General features: G+C 49.3%; 2 protein-coding genes across 8 annotated transcripts; both read left to right on the top strand.

Moving 5' to 3' along the window:
• The first annotated feature begins 547 nt into the window (after positions 1 to 547).
• Positions 548 to 9,132, top strand: AMDHD2 (amidohydrolase domain containing 2). 3 transcript variants are annotated; one of them, XR_006163070.1, is made up of 11 exons: positions 548 to 1,505; positions 2,061 to 2,197; positions 2,876 to 3,015; positions 3,362 to 3,416; positions 3,825 to 4,037; positions 5,088 to 5,176; positions 6,144 to 6,288; positions 6,540 to 6,647; positions 6,794 to 6,960; positions 7,332 to 7,400; positions 7,826 to 7,848. XR_006163070.1 is itself a non-coding variant. In XM_033074235.2 (11 exons), the coding sequence occupies exons 1-11, from the start codon at positions 1,069 to 1,071 to the stop codon at positions 8,388 to 8,390; spliced, it is 1,584 nt and encodes a 527-aa protein (XP_032930126.1). In that variant the 5' UTR covers positions 552 to 1,068; the 3' UTR covers positions 8,391 to 9,132. The 3 variants fall into 3 exon arrangements, 2 of the variants coding, with proteins under 2 accessions (XP_032930127.1, XP_032930126.1); XM_033074235.2 differs by lacking the exon at positions 6,794 to 6,960 and adding an exon at positions 8,302 to 9,132 and having other exon boundaries at positions 552 to 1,505; positions 7,826 to 7,927; XM_033074236.1 differs by lacking the exons at positions 6,794 to 6,960; positions 7,826 to 7,848 and adding an exon at positions 7,680 to 7,819.
• Positions 9,133 to 9,806: 674 nt separating this feature from the next.
• LOC117003882 (UPF0488 protein C8orf33 homolog) lies at positions 9,807 to 19,112 on the top strand. Of its 5 annotated transcripts, none has more exons than XM_033074239.2 (7): positions 9,807 to 9,879; positions 11,727 to 11,814; positions 13,503 to 13,642; positions 13,827 to 14,494; positions 15,913 to 16,000; positions 16,104 to 16,250; positions 16,374 to 19,112. In XM_033074239.2, the coding sequence occupies exons 1-7, from the start codon at positions 9,819 to 9,821 to the stop codon at positions 16,565 to 16,567; spliced, it is 1,386 nt and encodes a 461-aa protein (XP_032930130.1). In that variant the 5' UTR covers positions 9,807 to 9,818; the 3' UTR covers positions 16,568 to 19,112. The 5 variants fall into 5 exon arrangements, with proteins under 5 accessions (XP_032930130.1, XP_032930129.1, XP_032930134.1 ...); XM_033074238.2 differs by having other exon boundaries at positions 15,910 to 16,000; XM_033074243.2 differs by lacking the exon at positions 9,807 to 9,879 and adding an exon at positions 10,476 to 11,084 and having other exon boundaries at positions 11,727 to 13,670; positions 15,910 to 16,000.
• The last annotated feature ends 5,690 nt before the right edge of the window (positions 19,113 to 24,802 follow it).

Here is a 24,802-nt window from a genome sequence, read left to right as displayed (position 1 = left end):
AGTGCTATGTGTCCCAGGTGTGCATATTTTCATGAGGAAAATCTTACAGCTCATTCATTCCCACCCCCTGCCATGGGTAGGGACACCTTCCTCTATCCCAGGCTGCTCCAAGCCCTGTCCAACCTGGCCTTGGACACTGCCAGGGATCCAAGGGCAGCCACAGCTTCTCTGAGCACCCTGTGCTAGGGCCTCCCCACCCTCACAGGGAACAACTCCTTTCCAATATCCCATCTGTCCCTGTCCTCTGGCAGTGGGAAGCCATTCCCCCTGTCCTCCCCCTCCAGGCTCTTGTCTACAGTTCCTCCCTAGCTATTATGGAGCTCATTTAGGCACTGGAAGGGCTCCAAGGTCTCCATGGAGCCTTCTCCAGGTTTATCCCCCTAGCTCTGCCAGCGTGGCTCCAGAGCAGAGAGGCTCTAGCTCTTGGAGAGTGTCTGTGGCCTGAAACCATTCTTAGCCTCAAATTCCCAAAACAGTGCTGCACAGTTTTCCCAGCCAACATCATTCCCATCTTTCCCTTTCAGGCCGCTTTCCCTATATCCTGCTGGCAACAGGAGCAGCTTGTATTGTGGACAAGTACTGACATCATGAAATGATAAGTATGGCTCAAAACCTAATTAAAATCCGGTTTCAGGCCAGACAGGGATATTATATTCATGCACAATTATATTCACCATCATTTTTCTTTCCTGAGAGAGTTTCATCAGCAGTGCGGGAGCCCACATCAGCTGGGTGGAACTACATCTCATCAGCTGCCCTCGGGTACATGGAGGCCAGTGAACCCAGGGCATCACAATGGGGGTCTTGGGATGGAGGTGTCAGCATGGGGATCTCAGGATGGGATTTCTGGATGGGTGGGGTCTCAGCATGTTTTCATGATGGGGTTTCACAGTGGGGTCTCAGGATGAGATCACACAATGGGGTCTCATGAGGAGGGCTTCCGCCGCCGACCTTCTCAAGATGGCGGCGCCCTTCCCGTGATGGCGGCTCCTGGGGGCCGGTCACGTGCCGCAGGGCCGGTGGGGAATCCCGGCACGTGCCGAGAGCTCACGTGATCAGGAGCAGGCGATGCTGCCGGGCGGGGCCGCGCCCAGGCCACGCCTCCAGGTCGCGGTGCCCCTGGAGTGGGGACATCGCCCCGGGCCCGGCGCTCTTCGGGCAGCGCGGTGGCGCCCAGCCGCACGGCCCCGCGGGCCTTGTTCCTCACAGCGTCGGCTCAGAGCGCCGGGGAGGGGACGGAGCTCACCCTCCGCCTGCCCCCGGGGCGGTGCTCCAGTATCTCCGCCCCTCACCTGCTGCCCAGTCCCGCGGCAGCCGCTCGTACCGGAGCCGCGGCCTGGCCTTGCTTCGCCACGCCCGGTCCCCGCCTCCTGCGCCGGCCACCGGGGGTTCGCGGTTCCCGCCGGCTCCCGCTGCCCCGCGATGCCGTCCAACAAGTCCGTCTCGGACGCGCCCATCGTCCAGTTCACCAACTGCCGCATCCTGAGGGACCACCAGCTCCAGAGGTGAGCCGGGGGGTACCGGCGGTACCGGAGTGGCTGGGGGGTACCAGGGGTGTTGGAGGTACCGTGATGTCCGGCGGTACCAGCGCTGTCCGGGGATGTTGTGGTGTCCGTGGGTACCAAGGCTGCGGGGGTACCAGGGGTGTGGGGGCTCCCGGGTGGGCTGCCGACCTGACCTGACACCTGCAGTGCCGAGGGACTGTCCATGTCCCCTCTGCTAGGTTTTGGAGGGACATGGGGCAGGTGTGGTGTATGGTCTCTGTCGTTTTGTCTCTTCTGCCAGCCCCCTGGCGCTTTGGCCATCATCACCACCACCTTTAAGGGGAAGCCCATGAAAATCCCATTCCCGTGAGTTTTGTAGAGCCAGAGCCAGGCAGAGAAGGCTGCTCGCTGTGTCCCAGCTGGAAGACCAGCTGTGCTCTGGCAGACATCGCAGTGCCCGTGGCAAGAGGTGTCAGTGGGATCCGTTCTGCCCAGGATCACTGTCACTGTGGCAGGGCCACTGCTCCACATGCTGCAGATGGTACCAGAGCTTGGTGTGTGTGACTGTCCCTCCAGGGAAGACCTGTGGGTGCGAGAGGGGAAGATCCTCAACCCAGAGAAACTCTTCTTTGATGAGAAGGGCTCTGCTGATGTCCAGCTGGACTGCAAGGACAGCATCATCGCCCCAGGTTTCATCGATGTCCAGATCAATGGTACAGTGAAGCTACGTGCACTCACAGACTGGGGGCATCCCGGGTTTGTTAATCCCTGACCCCCAGCCCCACTGCAGGTTTCCTGCCCATGACCAGATTTCAGCTGCTCAAGGGAGATGTGAGTCACCCAACCAATGACAAAGAATAATTTTATCTGTGGTTCCTGCTGTTGTGTAAGTGATCCCTGTTGGCCAGGTGAGGGTTTTCTCTGAACTCATTTTTATCTATATTTTATCCTGCTTCTGCACTGGCAGGATGTCTGCCCTACCATTTCCAGGACTTGCGAGAAGAGGGCAAGACTTCCCAAGTGAACAACAACAGTTAAATGCAATAGCTCTCTTGAGAATGAAAGGGGCTTGGTCTACAGCAGCTAAAGTTGGAAGTCAGATCCCTTTTCAGTTGGGAATAGTCACATTTTGCCCTGCATCAAAATAAGAAGGTTGTGCTTGCAAAACATTGGGGTGCTATGGGGAAGAGCACTTCACGGGGGAAGCAATGGGGAGATTTGTACTTGTGGAACCTTGGAATGTAGGACAGAAGTGCTGGTAGAGGTCTGTGTCAGCGCCCTGCAAATGGAATATCTCCCTTCAGTTACATGAAGTCTTTCTTTGGTGTTTCTGGCTGGAACGCACCTACTGGAGAAGCTGCAATTTTACCTCTGCTCTGTTTGTGGTGCAGGAGGCTTCGGGGTGGACTTCTCTCTGGCTACGGATGACTTCAAATCAGGTATTGACCTGGTCAGTCAGAAAATCCTCTCCCATGGAGTGACCTCTTTCTGTCCCACCCTGGTGACCTCTCCTTCATCCGTGTACCACCAGGTAAGGGGCCTTCTCCCCTCCCATCTGCAGAGTGATCAGGGACTGAGGTTGGTATCAGGAGGTGGGTGGGCCAAGACTGGGATAGCTGCCAGGGCAGAAAAGCTGTGGGCATGAGGAGTTGGACTCTACCTTGGGTTTCTTGCCCTCAGCCTTTAGAATACTGAGACAGCCATGTCTCCCAAGCCAGCTCTGCACACTAAGGCTTGGAGACGGCTTTTCCTTTGCGAGCTATGATGGTCCCAAGTGGTCCAGCTACACATCTCCCTGCAGACCTGATGTTTGGATCTGACTTGGCAGGCTGGGGGACTATATCTGGGTTGCCATGTCTGACAAACCCTTTCTCTAGGTTCTCCCTCAGATCAGTGTAAGAAACGGTGGAACCCATGGAGCAGGAATCCTGGGTAAGTGGATTTGTCCCTCTGTGGTGCTACTCTAGGTGGGCAAGTCTTTTGTTCATGGTTGAGGTGAAAGAAGTTACAGAGCACAAATAGGGACTGGAACTCTCGATTGGAGGAATGCACAGGTGAGAACAGACCACCTTGTCCCTCAGGCTATGCCTGGCCTTTGCTATGTTTTCTGTCATCGTACACACACTGCTCCAGCCCCTTGGGGGCCCCTGGAGCAATGGCAGTGGGCTTGGCCAGTGGCCAGCACTGCATCCTCACTGTGCTGAGCTCACAGTTGCCTGAGCCATGTGCTCTGCTGCAGAAAAATAGCAAGAGTGTGACTGGTGCAGAGTAGACAGAGCAGGTTTCTTGGTCCTTGGCAGGGGGAGGAAGGGTCATGGTTTTTTGTTCCTGTTTGGACAGGAGCCCACCTGGAAGGGCCATTCATCAGCAAGGAGAAGAAGGGTGCCCACCCAGAGCACTGCCTCCGCACCTTTGAGGCAGGTGCCTTCCAGGACCTGCTTGCCACCTATGGCTCCCTGGACTGTGTCCAGATAGTGACCCTGGCCCCTGAAATGAGGAGGAGCAGTGAGGTGATCCGGGAGCTCACCAAGCGGGGCATCTGCGTCTCTCTGGGTAAGGGCTGGGGCGCCCAGGGCTTAGTGGGGCTCTGGCCACCCCTTCCTTGGGGCTGTGGCATCTCTAATGGTGTGTCAGTGCAACTGGATGGGGTGGGTTTCTCTTTTGCCTGGCCTGTATGGAGATGACAGACCTGTCACAAATGGGAACCTTGCTTTATGCTGTCAGTCTGTCATGGCAAGGGTCAAAGTTTTTATCGACTGAGGAGCCCCTGCAGTGAACACTAAGTGCTATTCTTATACAGGGAAGAATAGCAGTCTTAGTTGAAGGTTTGATGATGTAGAAGGGTTCAAACTCTGAAGTTCTACTGCTTTAAGCCTTATGTGAGAGGTGAAATCATTTTCCAAAGGTTACTGTTGGTTTGATAACTCTGTTTTTCAACTGCAAGTGCTGTAGGAACCTCTCCCTCCAACATCTGGCCGGCCACTGACTTAAAACTGGCTGCATTTTTCTTTTCTTTTGCTTCACAAACTCTTCTTTGTCTCAGATCATTGAAGAAGTCTTTTATTTTTAAAGAGGGGAAGTTACTCAGGGTGAAATTAAACTTCAGGTGAGAAGGGCATTCATACAGCAGATTATCTCTTATCTCACAGCCACATAAAGAACTCCAGAAAGGCAAGGTTAGCCCACAGAGCTGCTGTCCTGTTGGGGAAACAGAAGTTTCTTTCTGGATGATTTAATTCCCATATTCCTTCCTGGCAAAGTCCCCACTGTTGTGAGGGTATCCTCTGATACCTCTCTGCAAAACGTTTAAGTATCTCAGGCCAGCAGAAGGGCGTGTCATTGGACCTCAAACCCAGCCTGAAGACAACATGCTGTGAGCAAGGCAACATTTGTGACAGCTGTGATGTGAACACTGAAAGAGGTCTGGTGAAACACCCATCCCCAGAGTCCCCCCAGGTCATGGCCAGACACATCTGTATGGAGGTTGCACCTCAGGCCAGGGTGGGCATTAGAGCATAGTCCAGTGATGGAGTGTCTTTGCTCCTGTAGGGAAAATCAGTGGAGAGATGAGCAGAGGAATCAGGCATTGGTATGTGTTCCCAGGTCACTCAGTGGCTAATCTGTCCCAAGCTGAGGAGGCTGTACAGCATGGAGCAACCTTCATCACTCACCTCTTCAATGCCATGCTGCCGGTGAGTCCCCAGAGGCACCTGTCCTGCTCCAGGGCTGCTTTTGGGCTTTCTCTGCCACTCTCCATGGGTCTGTGTTCTCCTCAGCTGGTTTTGTACCATGCTTTGCAATGAGGTTTTGGCACCGAACCTCTGGCTTCACATTCCTACTGCTGGATCTGAAAGAAATTCAAGGCTGTAACAGACTCTTGAAGTTCATCACTGAGAAGGACTAGGAAGTGTTGGTGGGTGAGAGCTGGGCGTGCCCTTGCTGTGTGCACCCAGACCCCTTCCTGTGTGTGGGCAGCAGGGAGGGGGTGATTCTGCCCCACTCAGGTGAAACCCTACCTGCAGAGCTGCCTCCAGCCCTGGGGCCAACAGCAGAAGGATGTGGAGCTGCTGGAGAGAGTCCAGAGGAAGTCATGGAGATGCTCCAAGGGCTGGAGCCCTTCTGCTCTGGAGCCAGGCTGGGAGAGCTGGGGTGCTCACCTGGAGAAGAGAAGGCTCCAGGGACACCTCAGAGCCCTTCCAGGGCCTAAAGGGGCTCTAAAGAGAGCTGGAGAAATGCTCTGGACAAGGGCCTGAAGTGGCAGGACAAAGAAGAATGTCTTCCCACTGCCAGCAGGGTTAGATGGAACATTGGGAAGAAATTATTGGCTGTGAGGGTACTGAGACCCTGGCACAGGATGCCCAGAGGAGCTGTGGCTGTCCTGTTCCTGGAAGCATTCAAGGTCAGGTTGGATGGGACTTGGAGCACCCTGGGATAGTGGAAGGTGTCACTCCCGTGGCATAGGTTGGAACAAGACAAGCTTTATGGTCCTTCCAACTCAAACCATCCTGTGATTCTGTGATTCGAGGCAATGCCCGGTTTTGCCTGGTAAAGCTGCCAGGCACTGTATGATAGACAGACAGGTGCATTCCCCGAAGGGAAGTCTCAGCCAGTGCATCCTGGTGATCCTCCACAGCTTGTCCCCTCTCTCCCCTTGAGCAGTTCCACCACCGTGACCCTGGCATTGTGGGGCTGCTGACAAGTGACAGGATTCCTGCTGGGCGGAAGGTCTTCTATGGCATGATTTCTGATGGCATCCACACCAATCCTGCTGCCCTGCGCATTGCCCACCGAGCCCACCCCAAAGGTAAGCCACAGCAGTCCCCACAATGTCACCAGCCACTCTGAGCACTGCACCATCTCCCAGAAGACATTCATGATGCCCTTGCTGTCCAAAAGGTCACAGCCACACGTATTGATCCTTCAGTCCTCTTGCTTTGGTGGGATGTGGCTGGAAATATGTGGTTCCCCTCCGGGAGGGTCAACAGGGCACAGTGCTTGGAGCTGCAGCAAAATCAGCTGCAGTGTTGACAGCACCCCTTTCCTTGCGTTCTGCAGGGCTGGTGCTAGTGACAGATGCAATGGCTGGCATGGGGCTGGCACCGGGTCGGCATACGCTGGGTCAGCAAGTGGTGGAGATTGATGGGCTGAACACCTACATCGCAGGTAAGTGCTGTCCCTCTTGCTGAAGAGCTGGGGACAATGCTGCCATTGGCACCATTACTAAGGAGCTGAGCACACCTTCCTGTCCCTATCAGTGTGTGGCAGCATTTGTGCCATCCTCTGGGTTTTGATGCCTGGTGGGTCTGCAGGGACTTAGCCTTGGGGATAATGAAACTCCTGGAAAAGAGAAGTGTGCCACTCTCCTGGAGGAATCTGTCCAGCTGTAGCTGTCTGCAACACCTTTGAAAGCCTCACTGCCCAGTATCAAGGGTGCCAGAGGTTTAGAGCATCAGTAAAGACAAAGCAATCTTAAGAGGTATATCTTCTCCCTTTATTATAACACCACCACTTCTTGCTAGCTAATTTCTCTAAGTTTCAAATTCCCAAGTAGATGAAGACTGGGAAGGTATTTTAGAGAAGGAGCATTCCTTTCTCCATTCCTTTCCTCTGGCAGCAGATGCCTGCATTGTGAGCTGGTTCATCCAGTCCAACTGATCTGATAGTGGAGCTGGGGGTAACACCCATGTACCTCTTCCTGTGCTCCAGCAGAAAGTGGCTGCAGGCCCTTCAGCTTGCTCCTCCTGCCACCCAGGACTTCTGCACTTCTGGTCCCATTATGCTTCCCTAGTGCCCTGCTTTTTGCTGTGAGCTATAGGCACTGCTCAGTGCCATCCTGTTCTCTCCCAGGCACAAAGACCCTGAGTGGCAGTGTGGCAACCATGGACACCTGCGTGCGACACTTCCAAGAAGCCACAGGTAAGAAAGCCAGAAGCTGCTGCTCCCTATGTTGACATGGGAGGAGGTCTTGCTTTTGCCAGGTATGTCCATTCCACCAGGAATGTTCCCTCTTACCTGAGACATGGCAAGGGCTGGGATCAGTGCCCTCACATGAGCCCCTTCTTGAGGGGAAGTTTCATTTTAACCCATAGAACTAATGGGAGGTGAACTCTCCTGCTTCTTCTTCACAAAAGTGAATGTTTTTCCTTTCTCCCTACCCTAGGTATTCAGTTTTCCTATGCCTGCTCTCTCTTGTAGGGATGTTTCCCTTCCCAGCTCCAGCTGGCTGTGCTGAGGGTCCTCCATCAACTGCCTAGTTGACAGTTGCCTTGTCCAAGTGGATTTGGGCTGCTCTGCAAATGGAGCTCTGGCTGCCCTAATGTCTCCCCAATTCTCTGTCCAAGGGTGCGCAGTAGAGACGGCGTTGGAGGCTGCGTCTCTGCATCCCGCTCAGCTCCTGGGGATTGAACATAAAAAAGGGACACTGAATTATGACTCCGATGCAGGTACTGGTATGGGCACAGCATGTATGGAGACAATGGTGTCAGGGCTCACAAGTGCTGGAGCAAAGCAGGGGCTGCTGTAAGCACATTCTCATCCCTTGTTTCAGTGGGAACTGCAGGGAGACTTGCTCTACCTGGGATATGCTCTGGGCTTTTGCTCCAGTGGTTTTCCTTTGGATCCTGGTGGTGTTGGGGAAACCCTTTGGAGTGTCCCTCCACATCTGAGCCGAGCAGAAAGCAGAGCTGCCACTGCCAGGATTGCACTGCAGTGCCATCCTGGGGTGGGGAGAAGCCCTTCCTACTGAGCTCAGCTTTCCCCAGCCAGTTCCAGCAGCTCCATTCTGACAGCTGCTTTCTTTCTCTCTTGTCCAACACAGATTTCCTAATGCTGAATGACAGCCTGTATGTGCAAGCTACATACATTGCCGGCGAGGAAGTTTGGCGACAGGATGTGTCAGGCATGTGATGCTGAGCTGTCCCAGTGTCCTCCAAGGCTCCCTGGCACTATGGTTAGCAGCTCTGGCAACCACCCCACTTCTCTCTTTTTGTCTTTCTTTCACAATTCCTTCCTGCAACTCCCTCAAAGGAGCATCATACCAAAGAGCTGCATTTTCCAGCTTCCAGTTACAGCAGCCATGCCTGCCACGAATTTGTTGGTGCTCAGTTGGTGGCATGGGGAAAGAAGGCAGTTCTGTGCTGGCAAGGAATGACAGTCCTGGAGCGACCTACAGCTGTCCTGCCCCCAAACAGGTGCTCCTGTCACCATCTGACAGTAGTGAGGAACTGTCCCAGCCTTTGCACAGTTTATTACAGCACACACTAACGTGCTCTGCACCTGAGGCAGGCTCAAGCCATTCCCATTCCTCTGCCTGCTGTTTGCTTCACCCCCAGACAGCCATGACCTGTTAGATATCAGCTTCCACCAGCTCAGCTCGTAGCTCTTCCCGTGACAAGGTTTCTGTTGTGTCAGCAGAAGATGAGGATCACATTCGGATCTCCTGACAGCCCTTCTGTCGCGTGTACTCAGAGCAAGGCTGCCACAGCTCGCTGACTTGGTGCCCTTGTGGGGCTGAATCCTCAGGGCAAACATCAAACCCAGGAATACCAAGGCATTGCTGGTCCTTTGTGCCTTTTCCCTGCATGGGCACTGAGTCCACAGAGCTGGAGATATGAACAGCATCCTGCCACATAAAATAATGTTCCTTTCACTCCTTGCTCTGTCTGGATGGGTTCTGCAGGCTCTGTGCCAGCCTTACCAAGAAGAGCCTTTGCATCACCTGATGGGTTTGTGCATTCCTCAGGCCATGGATGGGGAGCTTTTGCTTTAGGGCATGCATTAAAACTGGTACTGACAGGCTCACATGCCCTCAGTCCAGCTCAGGCACTGAGGGAGAAGAAAACTGCAGTGGGATTCTGGCTTTTCAGGACAAATATGATAGCTCATTATTTTGTCCTCATTATCTCCTCCAACACTTGACTGTCAGATTTTTTCCTGACACTTGGACACTGATGCAAAGGACTGATGCTGATTTTGACCCTACTCAAGCACTCAGAATAGGCCTCGAGATAAAGTCTCAAGACAACCTTGGATAAGGCTCAAACCACTGAGGTGGTTTTTGTAATGAGAGGAGGGCTCAAACAACATCTCAGCAAGGGTGGAGGTTGTAAGACAGACAGAAATGTGGTTGGCATTGGCAGAAGTGTACCAATTTTTCTAGTATCATTTTATAATCTTTAGCAGCAACCTTTGGAAGTGCTTTCCCAGCACTTTAGAGCCCTTCTGTGAGCCTTGGGGAATTTCTAACATCAGCAGACAATGTAAAGAAAAATTACAACCTCCATGGTTGGAAGCATTTGAGAGACACCACACACTGTGCTGCAACGCACTGACCCCATGGGAATCTTCTGGCTGTTGTTGGAAACAATCCAAGGGGGAAAAATGTGTATGAAACAAGGTGTCTAACTTTTTATTTACAAAATGAAATAATCAAAAGGAAATCTAAAATAGAAATGGGATTAGACAGTACCTGTAGGTGTGTATTAAGCTTTTTTGCCAGCCCATAGTGGCGCTTGCTGGCATGGCCTGTGTCAGGCTGGCATGTGAGGGGCCAGGGCTGGGGTGGGCGCTCCTGCGGGGATCTAACCCGCGGTCTGGCCCGGTCGTGGGCACACGCGTGTCCGGCAGGCGCCTGTGGGGTTCAGGGGAGCAGGAGGGAGGCGCGGGCGTCACAAATACGCGACCAGGGTGGGCGCTGGGAACTCCGGCCTGAGGGGCCCTGGCGCTCTCGGGCTTAACGGCAGCGCGGGGAGCGGCCCGAGCGCTGAAGGCGGAGAGCACTGGCCCCGTGCCCGCCCGCCTCGAGCCCGCGGCTGGGGGAAGGCCCCGCGGCGGGTCCGGGCGGCTCCGAGAGGGCTCCGGGGAGGCCCCGAGTTGGCCCCGAGCTCCAGTTGGCGGAGCTGGGCCGGGCCAGGCGGGGCCCGTGAGCAGAGGTGGGCGGTGCGACGCGGCCGCTTCCTGCGGCGCGGAGAGCCCGGCATGGAGCGGGTAAGGCTGTGCTGCTCGGCCCTCACCGGGCCCACCTCCAGCAGCTTCTCCTTAACGACCTTCCCGGCGCTGGTGCCTTTCCTAATCCCTGCCCATCTCCTTATCCTGAACATTATTTTCGTTTCCGGTGTTTTAGTGTGCTTTGTCCCCAGGCGGGCTGCAAACCGTAGCTTCCATCTGCTTAGCATGAGGCAGCCGGCGTGGAAGTACGGCACATGGGGCCTCAAGGGCTTGTTTTTAGCCTAAAGATAAATTCTGTGTGTTGCCCGAGGTGCGCTAAAGGGAAATTTCCTGGTGTGGAGACATTAGGCGGTTGCCTGAGCTTCAGGAAAAATGAGAAATCTTCCATTTGGGGCCTTTAAAAGGGGACAAGTGGAGAAAAAGAAAAAAAATCTGTGGAAAGTTCTGGCTTGCTGGGAGTGGTGGGGTTTCCTGCTGGTAAGAGCTGTAACTTTTGTAATGCAGGGGGCTCATTTGGTGCTCTCCACACAGGACACGTGTCCCTGTGCTGTGTTGGTTTATAAATGAACTGTTAAACAGCACACCTCCAGTGTCTGATATCCTGGGAGAGGGGAGGAGGCCTCAGAAAACTCAGTTTTGGAATCAGTTTTAGAGGTGAGAGATCTGTGCTTCTAAACATTCTGCCTTCCCCATGTTAAAAATGAGAAACAAGAAGTCTTGATATTCAGCAAAATTTAGATTGCTTCATTTTCTATAGACAGAGCAAAGCAGCGCTGGGGAGATGTAAGAGGTCACTGCCCACTCCATGCTGTTGGTTGAATCTTGGTTTGCGGCTTCTTCAATGGTCCTTCATTGTAATCAATAATTTTTGGCTTTTTGCTGTCATAATTTTGCCAGGCAAGCAGTGGTGGCCGAAATAAACATCTGTGTAAAGTCTCTGTGAGTCAGTCTCATAGTTAACCATCTGGTCTTGGTAGATAAAACTGGCAGAAATTGGGAAGTTCTGGTCTTTGTAGATAGGCAATCATTGATAAAACATAGGCAGGAAGTCTGATTTTACAAAATCTGTTGGACTATTGGAAAGTCTGATTTTACACACTGGTAGTAGATACAAATAATTTAGAAAACATAATATTCATAACAGGGGATTTAAAACAGAATGATTTAATCACGTTTTTCCTCTATCAGGTGTCTATGCTTCACTTCAGACCTTAGTATTCTGATTGATATAAGCCTCAATACTTTTATGATTAACACTAATCTTTTATCAATTATCGCACCCACACAATGTCCAAGGTTCCCCGAGGTGTGTTCCAGGAGGAGCTGGAGCAGTGCATTTCGCAACTGGAGGCAGATACCCACCTCACCCCACATCCCGAACTAGGTATGTTCTTCTTTCCCAGCCCACAACACTTGTATTCTGGCCTTCGGTGTGATTCAGCAGATCAGAGTGTTTTTCTGTTTCTTCTCTCCTTTGTGTTCCCTGTTCTTGTGTTATTTGGGATTTGTTCTAAACATAAAACAACATAAAGCATTGGGCTTTAAGGACTGTGCTTCTGGAAGCAGTTTTATCTTTCATTGATTTAGTGTTTGTTCTCCCTGTTTTCTGTGTTCTTTGTCATGTTTTCTTTTTTCCATGTAATGGCTTGTATGGTTCTGCTACAGCTCTGCCATTGTTTTCCATCTTAAGGAAATATTGTGCCAATGCATCTGGCCCTTAAACACCAGTAGGTTTATTTTTGTGAAGCTTGTTCCAGGGAAAAATTCTGTAAGGACATAGTTTGATCTTGTCAGTCCAATTTGTAGAGCTGCAGACATACATCCTGCTGCTGGTCAGTACCTAACCTTGGGAGAGGGCTGTGAACCCTCTGTAAGATGCTCAGGTGAGTGTTTGCTGGTGCACCTGAGGATGGAGCAGTGACTCTTGTGGAACTGGCCTGGATTGCAGCTGGCCAAACCCTTTGAAATAAGGGTACATGTGCTCAGGACCCTGACACTGTGAAGGTACATCCCATGTCTGTCCTGCCGTGGTCAGGGGTGCATTGGGCCCGCATCACTGGCTGAGACAAGGAGGGGATTGTCCCACTCTGCTCTGCCCTGCCCTGGGGTAGCCTCATCTCAAGTGCTGGAGGCACTTTGGTGCACTACAATATCAGAAGGATCTAAAAATGTTAGAGTGTCCAAAGGGATGGACACGAGGATGGGGAAGGGTCTCAAGGGGAAGCCATAGGAGCAGCAGCTGAGGGCACTTGGTTTGTTCAGCTGAGGAGATGGAGCACAGAGCTCACCTGGGCTACAGCTCCTCCTGAGGGGCAGCTCCAATCCCTGCTCCCTGTGACCAGGGGCAGGATCTGAGGAAATGGCTGGAGCTATGTTAGGGGGTGATTATTAAAGGCTGGATGTTAGGGAAAGGTTCTTTCCCCAGAGGGTGGTCGGGCACTGCAGCCAGGAGAGGTGGGATGTTCCCATTCACAGTACTACTCTCAAGTTGTTCTGTGGCTTAAGATAAGTGAGATAAAAACTACAAGACTATTATTTAGGATTTCCAAATGGCAATCTTGGGGACCACTGTCACAGAACAACTCTGGTTTTTTTAGAGAATTTGTTCTAACACAAAAACTTTTGATTCCTGTTGTGGTCAGGCTGGTTTGTAAGAGAGTCAAGCAAGAGTCCTGCTTTTCAGGGTATGCTCTCTGTTCAGATTTTTTTCCAGTTTTCCAGAGAAGAGACACTGAGCTAGGTTCTGGGATTAGTCTTCACCTTGAGGGAAAGACTGCTAAGCCCTCTGCAGCTTCTGTGCCATTAGCAATGCACTTACTGCAGTGTAAGAGTCCAACTGTATGTAGTAAGCAGTTAAAGTTTTTTTTCCCTCTGTAGGAACATCTCACCGTATTTGAGCTTCTAGAAGCACTTGGAGTTCCCTTTCCCTTTCAATTGAATGCTATTTATGGATTAGTCAGAGGTGGTATGAACACAGAGCACATTCAGAGAAGAGTCAGTCATCAGCATCCCTCGATGTGGATTTTAAGGCCCACCATAAACTGTTTCTTGTCTTTCTTGGTGTTTTCTGAGTGCAACAGAAGAGACCAACGACATTTGCAAGGTCCTGTGCTCCCTTGAGAGTCCTATTGCAGAGAAGCAAAAAGTGAAGAGCAATGTGTTTGGGGATTGTCATCTCAAGATGGATGAGGGTCAGAAGAGTGTGGAGAAGGGTGAGCTTGAGCTGTCCCTGAGGGGATGGTGAGATTTGTTCTTTTTGGTAGATTTCTTAGGTTGCAGCATTGAGTCACCTCTCTGGGCAGTGCCTTAGAGTGGAAGCTAAAGTGGCACCCCCATGGCAGGAACCTGGTGCATTGGGAACACCAGTATTGAAATAATATTCTTTGCCTTTTCTAGGCATGAGGCCTGATACTGTGGAAGTACAGCCAAGCAAGGGGCAGGCTGTAGATGCTGTAAAACAGTCTGACCCAACCCCTGAGGCAAAGCCAGAATTGTTCACATCATCTCGCAGCAACTTCCGATTTGATTTTACAATTTCTGAGACTGACTCTGGTGACAGTGGTGCTGAACAGGTACAAAACAATGTCAGAGCCATCAAGCAGGAGAATTGGAATGGAGCCTTGAAGTTTGCTGCCTCTGGACAAGAACCCAAGTTTGCTTTCAACTTTTCTATCCCAGATGAAGACTGTCCTCATCTTCAGTTACTTCCAGTGAGCCAATATACAGAGCACACAGCAGATCCTTCACTGCCTGCTGAATCAGCAGCTCTGCCACAGGCTGCAGCCTTGCAGAAACCTGAGGTGACTCAAGTGACAGGGAGTGTACCCAAAGAAGATAGAAGCCATGTCACTTCAAAGATCCCCCAAACAGAGACAATCCCTGTAGATGAGGCAGGGACAGAGAAATCAACAGGTGGAGCTGCCCAGAAGAAGAAAAAGAAGAAACAAAAACTGCCTGTCAGTAAAAACAAAACAGAAGAAATTGAGACCAGCAGGATGGCAAAAGCAGAAGCTAACAGCTGTCAAAATACAGATACTTCCCATCAGGATGAGAAAACCTTTCAGGTAGTTAAATACTCATGGGATCCCGTAATTTATAAACCCTTGAGTTAAAGAGACACTTTATCTCTTTGCACAGATGAACAATTAGCATACTGCCTTGAGATGGACGCTGAAAGACCACACTGGCTGCTTACATGTTCCCGCAGCTGTTCACTTTCTCTACTACAAAGCTGAGGAACCTGACCAGTGCAAAGGAAGTGTATGGTCCTTCAGATTTGTGCTGAAAGATTTCATGTTTAGGTTTGTGACAGGTAGTCCTAGGGAGCTAGATGCCTGTTTTCTTAAGAAAATAAAAATAGGAAATGGAAGTAACTGTTTTCAGTTGGTGCCAAGCTGGTGCCTGTGGCTGCTGAACCATGCCCTGTAGCTTTGATGTGCATGTTGCAGGATGAATTGCTTTTGCAGTGCAAGGAGCAAATCCAAGGCACAGAACTGCCTGGTATAGCCAAGGGCCTGTGGTAAAGCTCAGGGGTGCTTCTGAGAAGGTTACTCTGTAGGATGTGGCCCAGAAATCAACTGAAGTTGCAAGTTATGTGTAAACACAACCTTAAGGCACACCCTGAGGTTTTCTGTTCTTCTAAGGTCCAGATCTTCATTTTATTTACTTTCCAGCACTAGTGTACATGTTATTAACAAACAGTGCCAGCTGATCAATACTGTAATACAAGATTGCACAAAACCTTCCTTTTCTTAAAATTTTACAAGGAAATTGCGCTGTTCACCTGTCTCTGGAATATTGAAAGGTCTGCTTCACCTGCAGTCCTACCAATAAACACTGCTGAGCACCAGACACATAGGAAGAGTTGAAGGTCAGGTAAATTCCTTCCAGTCCTTTGGAAGGACACTGTTGTAAAAGGAGACAGTGTGAGGGCATTTGTATTTACATGTACATAACAGTTAAGACTTACTCAAGTTCCAGGGTGCAGCCCTGTTTCCCTGTCCCACTGCTGAGAGCCAGCTGGCTTTGCTCAGTGGGGCTTGGCTTTCTTCATCTCCATGGGCCTCATCATACTTCTCCTCATGCATTTCTAGCTGAGCAAGCTCAGAGGAGCTGAGGAGAAAGACTCAACTTCTGATTTTGTCCATTGTTCGCTTTTTTTGATTTTGTGCAGGTTTGAGGATAGGGTTTTTTTATCGTTAATGTTTATTTCCAGAAAACAGCACCTTCTGAATGGCAGCCACATATTAAATCCATCTAATAGAGACAGTGAGTTGCAACTAAACATTTGCACAGAGCTTTTAGTTTATCTGATGAAAAACACTAGAAGGAAAATGTAGTGAAGTTATAAAGTGATCACCAGAACATGGTATTTGGAATAGTGCAGATTTTGTGGAGTTCCTTTCATCCTGTGTAGCAACTGCTGCTGTAATTTTTGGATGACTTATTTCCTCTTGCTCACTGTGCCTCATGTTGATAGCAGTTAGATGAGCAGCTGCGGAAGGAGGTGGACTGGTGTGTGAACCAGCTGGAACTCGGCTTGAAGACACAGAAACCCACTCCAAAGCAGGGTAAGCATTGAAATAAAGAAGAGCTCTCTTCTTGGGGGACCATTGGCAGGAACGCAGTGGCAGAGCCAGCAGGGAGCCTCAACTTGTTTCTCCTGTGCTGCAGCTGAGGAGGCTCTCAGGGCAATCAGGACACTGCGCAGCGACAAGGCTCCACTGGTGAAGAAGCGTCAGCTCATGAGAGCCATGTTTGGAGACTACAGGAAGAAGATGCAGGAAGAGCTGTGCAGAGAGCTGAAGCTTATGGAAACAGGTAGGAGAACATTGCTTGGTGAGGAGGAGAAGATAGGAGTTCAATCCTGCACTATGCTTTGCAGACTGGGGCCTCACTATATGAGCTAACTGAACATCTCTTATTTTTTCTCCCCTCTTTAAGCTGCAAAATCTGCCAGGATCGTGGAGTTGAAGGGAAGCATCCGCAAGAAGAATGGCCAGTTCATCCGGAAGTGCTTGGGAGCTTGCAGGAAAAGCCAAGGTTCAGCAGAATCCCATTCAGAGTCACACAGGACACTTAACACAGGCTTATTCAATTTCACAACTCCCCAAGAATTTTGCTTTAATTTCTTCTAGAAAAGTCACTTTGACTAAAACAGTGCCAGATCTCCTGTAAACTGAAGAATGGTGGAATGGTGCTGTGCAGTAGAAAATGTCATGCATGAATCTCTGGTCCTCTTCTAGGGTGCCTTACCTAGAAGTTTAAACCAGATCTGCCTACTGTGCATATGACTCCAAAACTCAGCCTACATAAGTGCTCCTCTGTGCTAACACTGGAGAGAGGCACCTGTGGAAGGGTCTGCTTTCTTTCCTGTAGAATTGACATTAACTGTAGAATCTGTCATTTATACCATGAGATTTTCCCTTTCTCCTGTTGCTTTTAAATAGAGCACAGTCTTTCTAGCAGCTGAGGCAACAATGCATACAACAGGCAATTGTTTGGAATTGAGATTCAGCAGTGGATAGCTGGGTGCTTCCGTATCCTGAGTCTGTGTGAATACAGCTTCTGGCACCCAGCAAACACCAGCAGTGTTTGACATGGGAGGAGCACGAGCTCAGGGTCTTTGGGGGAAAGTGAGTGAGAACCATTTTTGCTCATTCACCTCTTTCACTGACAGGTGAATAAAGCTGCACATCATGGTTTAATCCATCCTAGGGATATAAGGACAGTTGTTCCCAGGAAAACAAAGAAAATTTTTGTTGCTGAAGCCAGGTTCTGGACAGCTAGGAAGGATGTGCAATCAACTCTTAAATAAAGTTTATTTTATAAGTAGCTCAGTTACTGCCACAGTGCCTCAGAGGGAAAATAAGCTGCATGCCAGCCTTGGGTGGTCGTAAAATCAACTGTCACAGCCCAAAGACTCTCTTCCATTTGATTTTTATTAAATTTTGGCTATGTGAATATGTCTCTAGTCAATACTGCTTGAGTCACTGAACCCATCTCTTAAGTTCATGCAGAAAATCTTCCCACCAAGCCTAGAAAATTCTGAAGGAAGTACTGTGAAAGGCTACATGGTATCAGGTGTCCCTAGGGAGCGATGCTTTCCTCCCTTTTATAGTCCAGTCACCCTGTGTGGAAGGTGAGAAACGGGAGTGTAGGCAGATTCCAGGGAGTGCTTAGAGCAGCTGAAAGATGGTGAAAAACATTGGCTGTGAAAGACTAAAAACCTGATTGTAGCTCTAAAAAATTTATTTTATTACTAAGCTCTGATGCAGGCAGTTGCATCTGCGAGACTTTGGGGTTTTTTTTATTTTAATTTTTAAAAAGAATATTTTAAAGAATTCATGTCTGGGCATAAGGAGAAACTGAACCTGGGTAACATATATGATGAGAAACATCATATAAGGAGAAATAAATTTGTCTTTTGGAAGTCTGTAGGTGAAAACTGGAAATCAAGGTGTACACAGTTTATTTGCCAAGCAACACAGCTGTTACTTTGAATGTATAGAACAATCTTAGACAGTATTTTTGGTTTTTTTCATTTCCAGGATTTTACATTAAACATACAAAAGCTATATCCTTGTCACACTTTTTGTGTTTTCATGCCATTTACTGAGATTCAAGAGCATCGTCTACATGACCTTGGAACTACCTTGACCTTGGAAGCTGTTTGCTTCCCTGGCTGATTATGCAGGAGATGTCTGGGAAATACTTATTTTTTTCCTTGTCATATCTCAGGTAAAGCTAGTGCTGCTAAAATACTATAAAATCCTTGCTGCAGAAGGCTGCAGAAGTATTTTGGAAAGCATTCTTACATAATGTTCATGCTGTTAATTAGGCATTCACAATTAGACTAAAGATACCAGTGAGGTGGATGTTTGGTGTAACCTGATCCAGCAGTTATCTTCAAAGGGGTCAGAGAAAACTCTATTCTAATATGAGAACAACTCCTGTGGTTTTCTAGAGGTCTGAATAATGCTGACCTGAAAAGCCAGTTGCTTTTTCTGTACTTCATTACTGGAGGACTTATATATGTGTGTGTGGGAAGGCAGATGTTCATCAGTGTGATACCTTGTGTCCTTGAGTGTCATGTTGGATCAGTTCCACGAGTCAGCCATGGGATCTTAGACAAAGCATTTTGCCTTTTTCCTATCTACTCCCTGTTTTTATAGTTAAGGTGATGCCTCCTGAGTTTTTGACAGATGTGCCCAAATTATTTCATTAGTGATTGTATCGTGAAGAAGTGTCTGAAACTACGCAGTCTGTACTTTACTTTTAAGCTTTGCTGTATTATGTGTGTTTGAAAGGAAACAAGTAATAGTATTAGAAGTTAGGAAATGCCATGGCTGCTCCATCCATCCTTTCCCCTTTAGAGAGACCACAGTGCAATCTTAAGGATGTTTTTTAAATACTGTGTTTTCCTCTTTTAGCATTTCTTTATTCTGGACTTCAGTGCTGTTCAGGGTTTCAGTGATGTCTCTTAGTACAGTGGTGTCAGATTTGGGTCAGGACTTTGCTCTACTAGTGACTGTAGTCTTGGTCTATGCCCCAAGGCATTAATGATGTACAGCAGTGAGGGAGAAGGGAGTTATTCTGATTTACCTGGACATCCCTGATCCACTGCTCTTGCTTTTTTGGAAATGTATCTCAGTTTTAATAAAAAGTTAAGCTCAATTCTGACCTGGTGTTTCTGCATTCTCTCCTCAGCTTTGTGCCTGTCATTTGAGTTCAGTGCCATCAGGGTGACTGGATTGGGAGTACTGTATCTCTTTGCTGACTCCACACCTCAATGTAGAGCAGCAGTACCATGCCCAGGCTTGTAGGCAGCAAACTGCTTACAAGAGTACCAGCACAGCTGTGAGCTCAGGAATGAATTAAAGACAAGGGCAAAAGGGGATGGGAAGTACCACAGTGCTTCTAGAGCAAAACTTGCTTCACAGCATCTAAACTAAAGCTGAGGATCAGCTTCTAGACAGGGACACTGTAACTTGTCTCAGACCATTCACTGTAGTGAAGCAGAGGAAATGTCTCACTTTTTAACAAAGTGGAAAATTTTATATTTTCTGGTTATTTCTGTGGCAGGGTGAAGCCAAGAATGTTTGCACTCAGAAGCAGCAGAAATCTAGGTGCGATCTCTGCTCCTTTTATGCTTGGCGCCCTCCTCTGTAAATAGATCCCCCGAGCATTGCATTAGGAAATGCAATCCCATTCCAGACAATCCCTGTCTTCGGATGGAGATCCTGCCTTCAGGGAATAGCTTGCTTGCCCCCTCACAGGCTGGCCCTCTCCCTGCTGGCATTTTGACTCTTACCCTGGACACTGGACACTAATTACATTTGTCCAAACACTTTTCCTGAGTTTGGTCAGTAGAAATGCATTTATTGGTCCTTGGGCTGCCCATCTCTGAGTAATCAGGGAGCAGAGTCACTGAGGAACAGCCCACAAAGAATCTCCGAGGGATCCCTACAGAATTCAATTGGAATTACTTCCAGAGTCCCAGCAGCCACTTCTGGGGGGACTTCCAAGACCAAAAATAAGCCAAATTGGTCCTACTAATCCTGTGTTTCAGGTGACTGATGTTACCTTGTCTCACTTTGATTTTCAAGGTGGTGCAACTGTGGACTTAGCATCCAGTCACTCCTAAAGGATAACACATTCTCTTCATTTGAAGAGGGAAATCCTAACTTTTATTTTAATTAGAAAGAGGAAGAATATACTACTTCAGGAAAGACATCAACTGGAACATTCTAATAGAATGAAGGTTAAAGAGTAATGATCATTTAACCTGCAGCTCCGTAACAAAAAAACCAAACCAAACCAAAAAAAAAAAGAAAAAAAAAAAAACAAGGGGAGAGATGCTGCTATTTTAAGACTATACAGAGCTGTGACAGGTGATCTTGTATCTTTCTGCTGCCTGACATTTTTCTGCTCCTCACTGTTGCCGCTGCTTTCATCTTTAGAACTGTGGAAAGTTTGTAAGACACACTGCTTTAGAAAATCCAGCTGTGACATCCCCAGTGGTTTGATTCCAGGCAGCAGTCCTCCTGTGCGTGCTGGCAGCTGGAGGGTTCTGACCGCTGGCAATGTTTAGTGCCTTGGCTTCTTCCCTGTGAGTACATCAACAGGCATGACCAGCTCCTGATATCTCAACTCCAAAATGGAAGAAGTCTGGGTCGTGTATCTCTGATTATCTTGATTATCACTGTGCTTGATCTAATGAAACAAAACCCACATGTGGAAGAGGCCAGGAAGGAGAGGGAAAGCAAACTGTCCCTGCCATCTTCTTTTTCCCCCAGTAATGTTGGCAAAGAATCAGAGTATACCCAGGAAGAGCTGGATAAATATCTGGAGAAGCTAAACCATGTATTCTCTGACACAGCAGTTCAGCAGGCAGTAGACACAGAGCTGAATGAGAGAAGACACCAGTGCCAGTCTGCTTTCAGGAGATACCATAAGCAGTACCAGTAAAGATCATTCTCTCTGGGCTTCTTGTCTTGTCTACTGCTCTTGTTGCCTCCCTTTCCTGTCTTTCCCTGCACTTCTGGATTCTGCTAAGCTCAGCCACATCTTTAATGGGTTGGGATGAGAAAACAACTGCTGGCAGCTCCTCCTGGTGTTGGTGGCTCCCTGTGGGAGGTGTGCTGTGGGGCAGGAGAGGACTAGGGATGGGGGAGGCTGTGGAGATAGGGATGTGAAGGATCACAAGGGATTCTGGGATGTTTTCCGTGTTAGTGTGGGGCAGGAGCTGTGACCATGTGGGAGGAGAAGAGCTGAGGAAAGGACAGTGTCATTTTCTCCGTGTGAAGGGGATGTCTCATGAGTGATTAGCAGAGTGGCTTCTGTCATTCACCTGGTGTCTGTGTATCTGAGGGGTGGGACAGTGGCTTGTCTGGGAATCACCATGGAAATGGAGAGCCCATTCCCAGTGTGTAGTCTCTGGGTGGCAGCAGAGCCCTTGGTGAAGCCTGGAGTCTGTCCAGCATCCCATGGCTGCAGGCACTGCAACTTGTTCTCGGTTACCTGAGCTGGCTTCAGTGTGCTGGGGGCCACACCTGAGGGCAGAGGGCAAGGTTGTTTTTCTATTCCTGAGCCACTTCACAGCAGGCTCAGGGATCCAGAGCAAGCCAGGTTCCTCTTCCATCCTCCTGAGAGGGGCAAGAATGGGCCTCTCCCTCTGATCCCAGCATGAGAGACTGCTCTGTACTGGTCTTTGTTGTGAGATGTGGGACATGCCCCTTCCCCACTTCCCTGGGAGGCTGCCAAAGGAGCCAAGCTGGTGTACAGTAGTAGAAGGCCACAAGTGAAGACTCATCTGGCAGGAGAGGGCAGAGGAGGGTAGGATGAAGCCAAGTGTTCTGCAAGGGGCACATAGCCAGGAGCTTACTAGCAGTCCTGAACTGTACCCAGAAAAAACACATCTCTTCCCCTAGACTGTTTGTTCCATGTGGACCCTGCACCAAAGGAGGATGTTAGAAAGTTTGGGAAGGGTCTTGGTAAACCCCTTGGAGAAGAAGCACTCCTACAGTGTCTCTGACCTCTACCTGCAAGGTGGGTATCTGGTTCCTTGTGGCCAGTTCAAGTTGTAATTGTGGCCTCCCTTGTAATTGCCCATCCACAGCTGCCTCACCAGGACAGTTCCTGCTCCAGCTCACTCTGCAGGCTGGCAGTGGAGCAAGGGGACCTTGAGTAACAGTGGTGAGCACTGGGATTTGTGTGGGGAGCAGGAAGACAACCTGACCTGGGCTGCTTGTGAGGCCAAGCTGGAGGGCCCATGAGTAGTGGCAGTCTCTGCTGATCCTCGTGGTGTCTACCAGACAAACCTAAACCCCCAAAGCAAACAGCCCCTTGCAGTCCAGAGGACCCAGGTTCCCAGCTCCTATATTTATTGAAAGTACCCAGACCAAATAGTCGCTTCTGGAAGCCTTAGGAACTACAGCTTTTGAAGGATAGGAAAAATGTTGCCTGGGTTTTGGCTGGTTTTGTAAGGAAGAGAAGACTGCTGCCATGCTCTGTCTCCCTCACCCAAATGCCTTTTTGACCAGTTGAACGATTTCAGTCAATTCTGACCAGTGGGTAGAGGTACAAAGGTGTAGTACAAAGTATTCTGCTGGGTGAGATGACAACCTCAAGTTCCTTTTGTCACCAAAAGAAACAGTGAGAATGTGCTCACGTTACCTGTGATGCAGCATGGCAGCCTGATTTCAGAGCAGCAGAGAGAGAAAGGTGAAGAGCATCAGAGCAGGAGGGCACAAAGTCCTGGAAGCAATATAATCCCTGACACCAGAGTGCTTCTGACCACCCAAAATGTGCTGTTGTTTCTTGGCAGAGCTTAACCTGATGTGTGGGGTCACTGGTGAAGGTCTGGGGCCAGGTGTGGACTCAGCAGCCAGAGCAGGAGCAGTCTGTCAAAACCTGTCTTCAGGGATTCCTAGCCAGCCTCCATCCCTTCTCTGTGGATGGGAAAGTTCTGAAAACCAGTCCTGAGTCTGTCACCCCCAAAAAGTTGCCATTCATGTCACACAGTGGCAACTAGGAGGGACTCTGCTTCCAGCACAGTGAGTGGGTCTGGAACCAGGCTCAGGCCACGTCTCCACAGGATAGGGCACATGTGGGCAAGCCACTGGGCTTCAGTGGGGAGTCCCTTGCTTTTGAACCTGTTGCTCACATAGCCAGGAAGCCCTGAGGCCCAATTCCTGGGAGCAGCTACTGGCAGGCAGGCTGGAACTGTCTAGAGCTGGGATGTCACAGAGGGTGTAGCAGGGGAAAAAAGAGTGGAAACCTGGGACAGCCCAACCTGTTGTTGCCCAGAGAAGCTGTGGCTGCCTCATCCCTGAAAGTGTTCCAGACCAGGCTGAGTGGGGCTTGGTGCAACCTGAGATAGTGGAGGTCCAACCTGTCAAAGGCAGGGGGTTGGACTAGATGGCCTTTAAAGGTTCCTTTCAACTCAACCCAACCCAACCTGCCCCAATCCAACCCATTCTGTGACTCTGAATGTGTGACCTCCTAGGGCCTCCCCATGCTAGGAACAGCCATGGCTGTAATGCTTCTTCTCTGCCTTTGTTCCCTCAGCTTCCTTCCAGGGCTGGGAAATTGCCCTGTTTGTCATGGGATCTTTCCTGCTCCTGTTATTGTTGGTTGGCCTGGCTTTTTATTCCATCAAAAGGTGAGAAACCACCATTGTATCTTCTGTGCATCCCCCACCCTCTCCTTCCCCAGGGCCTCCTCTCTAAGTGCTGCACAGATACCTGCTCCTTCACTCAGGTGAACAACTACACTGCTTTCAGACTGTTCAACATGCTGCTTCTCATTTTTGCAGCAAAGTCCCTTCTTTTTGTAAAGCTCCTTTGTTTCTGACGAGACTGCAGGTTCTGCAGGAGGTTGAGACAACACCAGTAAATGCTGGATGATGCTGGATGTGTCAGCAGGTGCAGTGTAAGGGCCATCAGTGGTACTGACAACATGCTGTGGTGGGAGACCAGAAAGCTGAAGGCATGTGGCACACAACATATGATGCTGTGGCCAGAGGAAAGAGCTCTTTCTTGGAGAAGGGTGGAAATGACAGACACTTTAGAATTACCTTGTTGGGAAACACCTTCCACGTTATGTGTGTGTCATGTTATAACATGACCAGACTTTTAAATAACTTGATGTTCCCTGATGTGATCAAGAGGCAAACAGCAGCTGAACACTCAGGCTGTATGTCTGTCTGAAATAAATGTTACAGTTGGATGGGTTATTTAACCAGCCCAGGTGATTTATTTTTATTAATTTTTACTGGGTTTTTTTAGCACTGGGTAAGAGGCTGATGTGCAAGAGTTAGAAATTAGGAAAGTTCTTAGAATACATTTGGGGTAGATCTAATTGTTTTTCATTTTTTTTTTTTTTAATGATTTAAGAAATAGCCCAAGTCAGATTTAGAGAAGCTCTTTCAGAAACCAGGGTTTTTTTAAGAACACATGCCAGGGACTAACAGCTGTTCTGCTCCTGTTTTTCTCTGAAATGTTGACAGAGACATTAGGAAACTGTGCCTGCTGAGTGCTGGTCATCCAGCCTCTTCTTTTCAAACCTGAGGTGCAGATTAACTGCCTTGTGCAAAAGAGTAGAGCAACTGATGATGTTTTTCTTCATTAGTCGCTTTTCAGACGTCCCCAAAATTACACTAACATCGAAATGAATGACCACAAGCAGATGGCAGCAGACTTCTAGTGCTCCTGGGCACAGCTGAGTATGACAGCCCTGGGGCCAGCGATGTGTCTCAGGGGAGCACAGGGGGTGTCCAGCTCGCCCATTCACTAGGGCTGCTGCACAGACCTGCCACATGTGTCTACATCTGCGCATGCATGTACAGCTGTGTGTGTGTGTGTGTGTGT

Source organism: Catharus ustulatus, chromosome 16 (genome assembly GCF_009819885.2).
Source record: "Catharus ustulatus isolate bCatUst1 chromosome 16, bCatUst1.pri.v2, whole genome shotgun sequence".
Lineage (NCBI taxonomy): Eukaryota > Metazoa > Chordata > Aves > Passeriformes > Turdidae > Catharus > Catharus ustulatus.
The sequence above is the reverse complement of the archived record's forward strand: the minus strand, read 5'-3'. Positions and strand labels throughout refer to the sequence as shown.

Bases quoted from the DNA above. Each gene is read 5' to 3' on its own strand.
- AMDHD2 (XM_033074235.2), top strand. From the start codon at position 1,069: ATGCTGCCGGGCGGGGCCGCGCCCAGGCCACGCCTCCAGGTCGCGGTG. The intron at 1,506-2,060 runs GTGAGCCGGGGG...CTGTCCCTCCAG, and splicing joins AGGGACCACCAGCTCCAGAG to GGAAGACCTGTGGGTGCGAG. The intron at 3,417-3,824 runs GTAAGTGGATTT...CTGTTTGGACAG, and splicing joins CCATGGAGCAGGAATCCTGG to GAGCCCACCTGGAAGGGCCA.
- LOC117003882 (XM_033074238.2), top strand. From the start codon at position 9,819: ATGGGAATCTTCTGGCTGTTGTTGGAAACAATCCAAGGGGGAAAAATG. The intron at 9,880-11,726 runs GTGTCTAACTTT...ACAATGTCCAAG, and splicing joins AAAAATGTGTATGAAACAAG to GTTCCCCGAGGTGTGTTCCA. The intron at 11,815-13,502 runs GTATGTTCTTCT...GTGTTTTCTGAG, and splicing joins CACCCCACATCCCGAACTAG to TGCAACAGAAGAGACCAACG.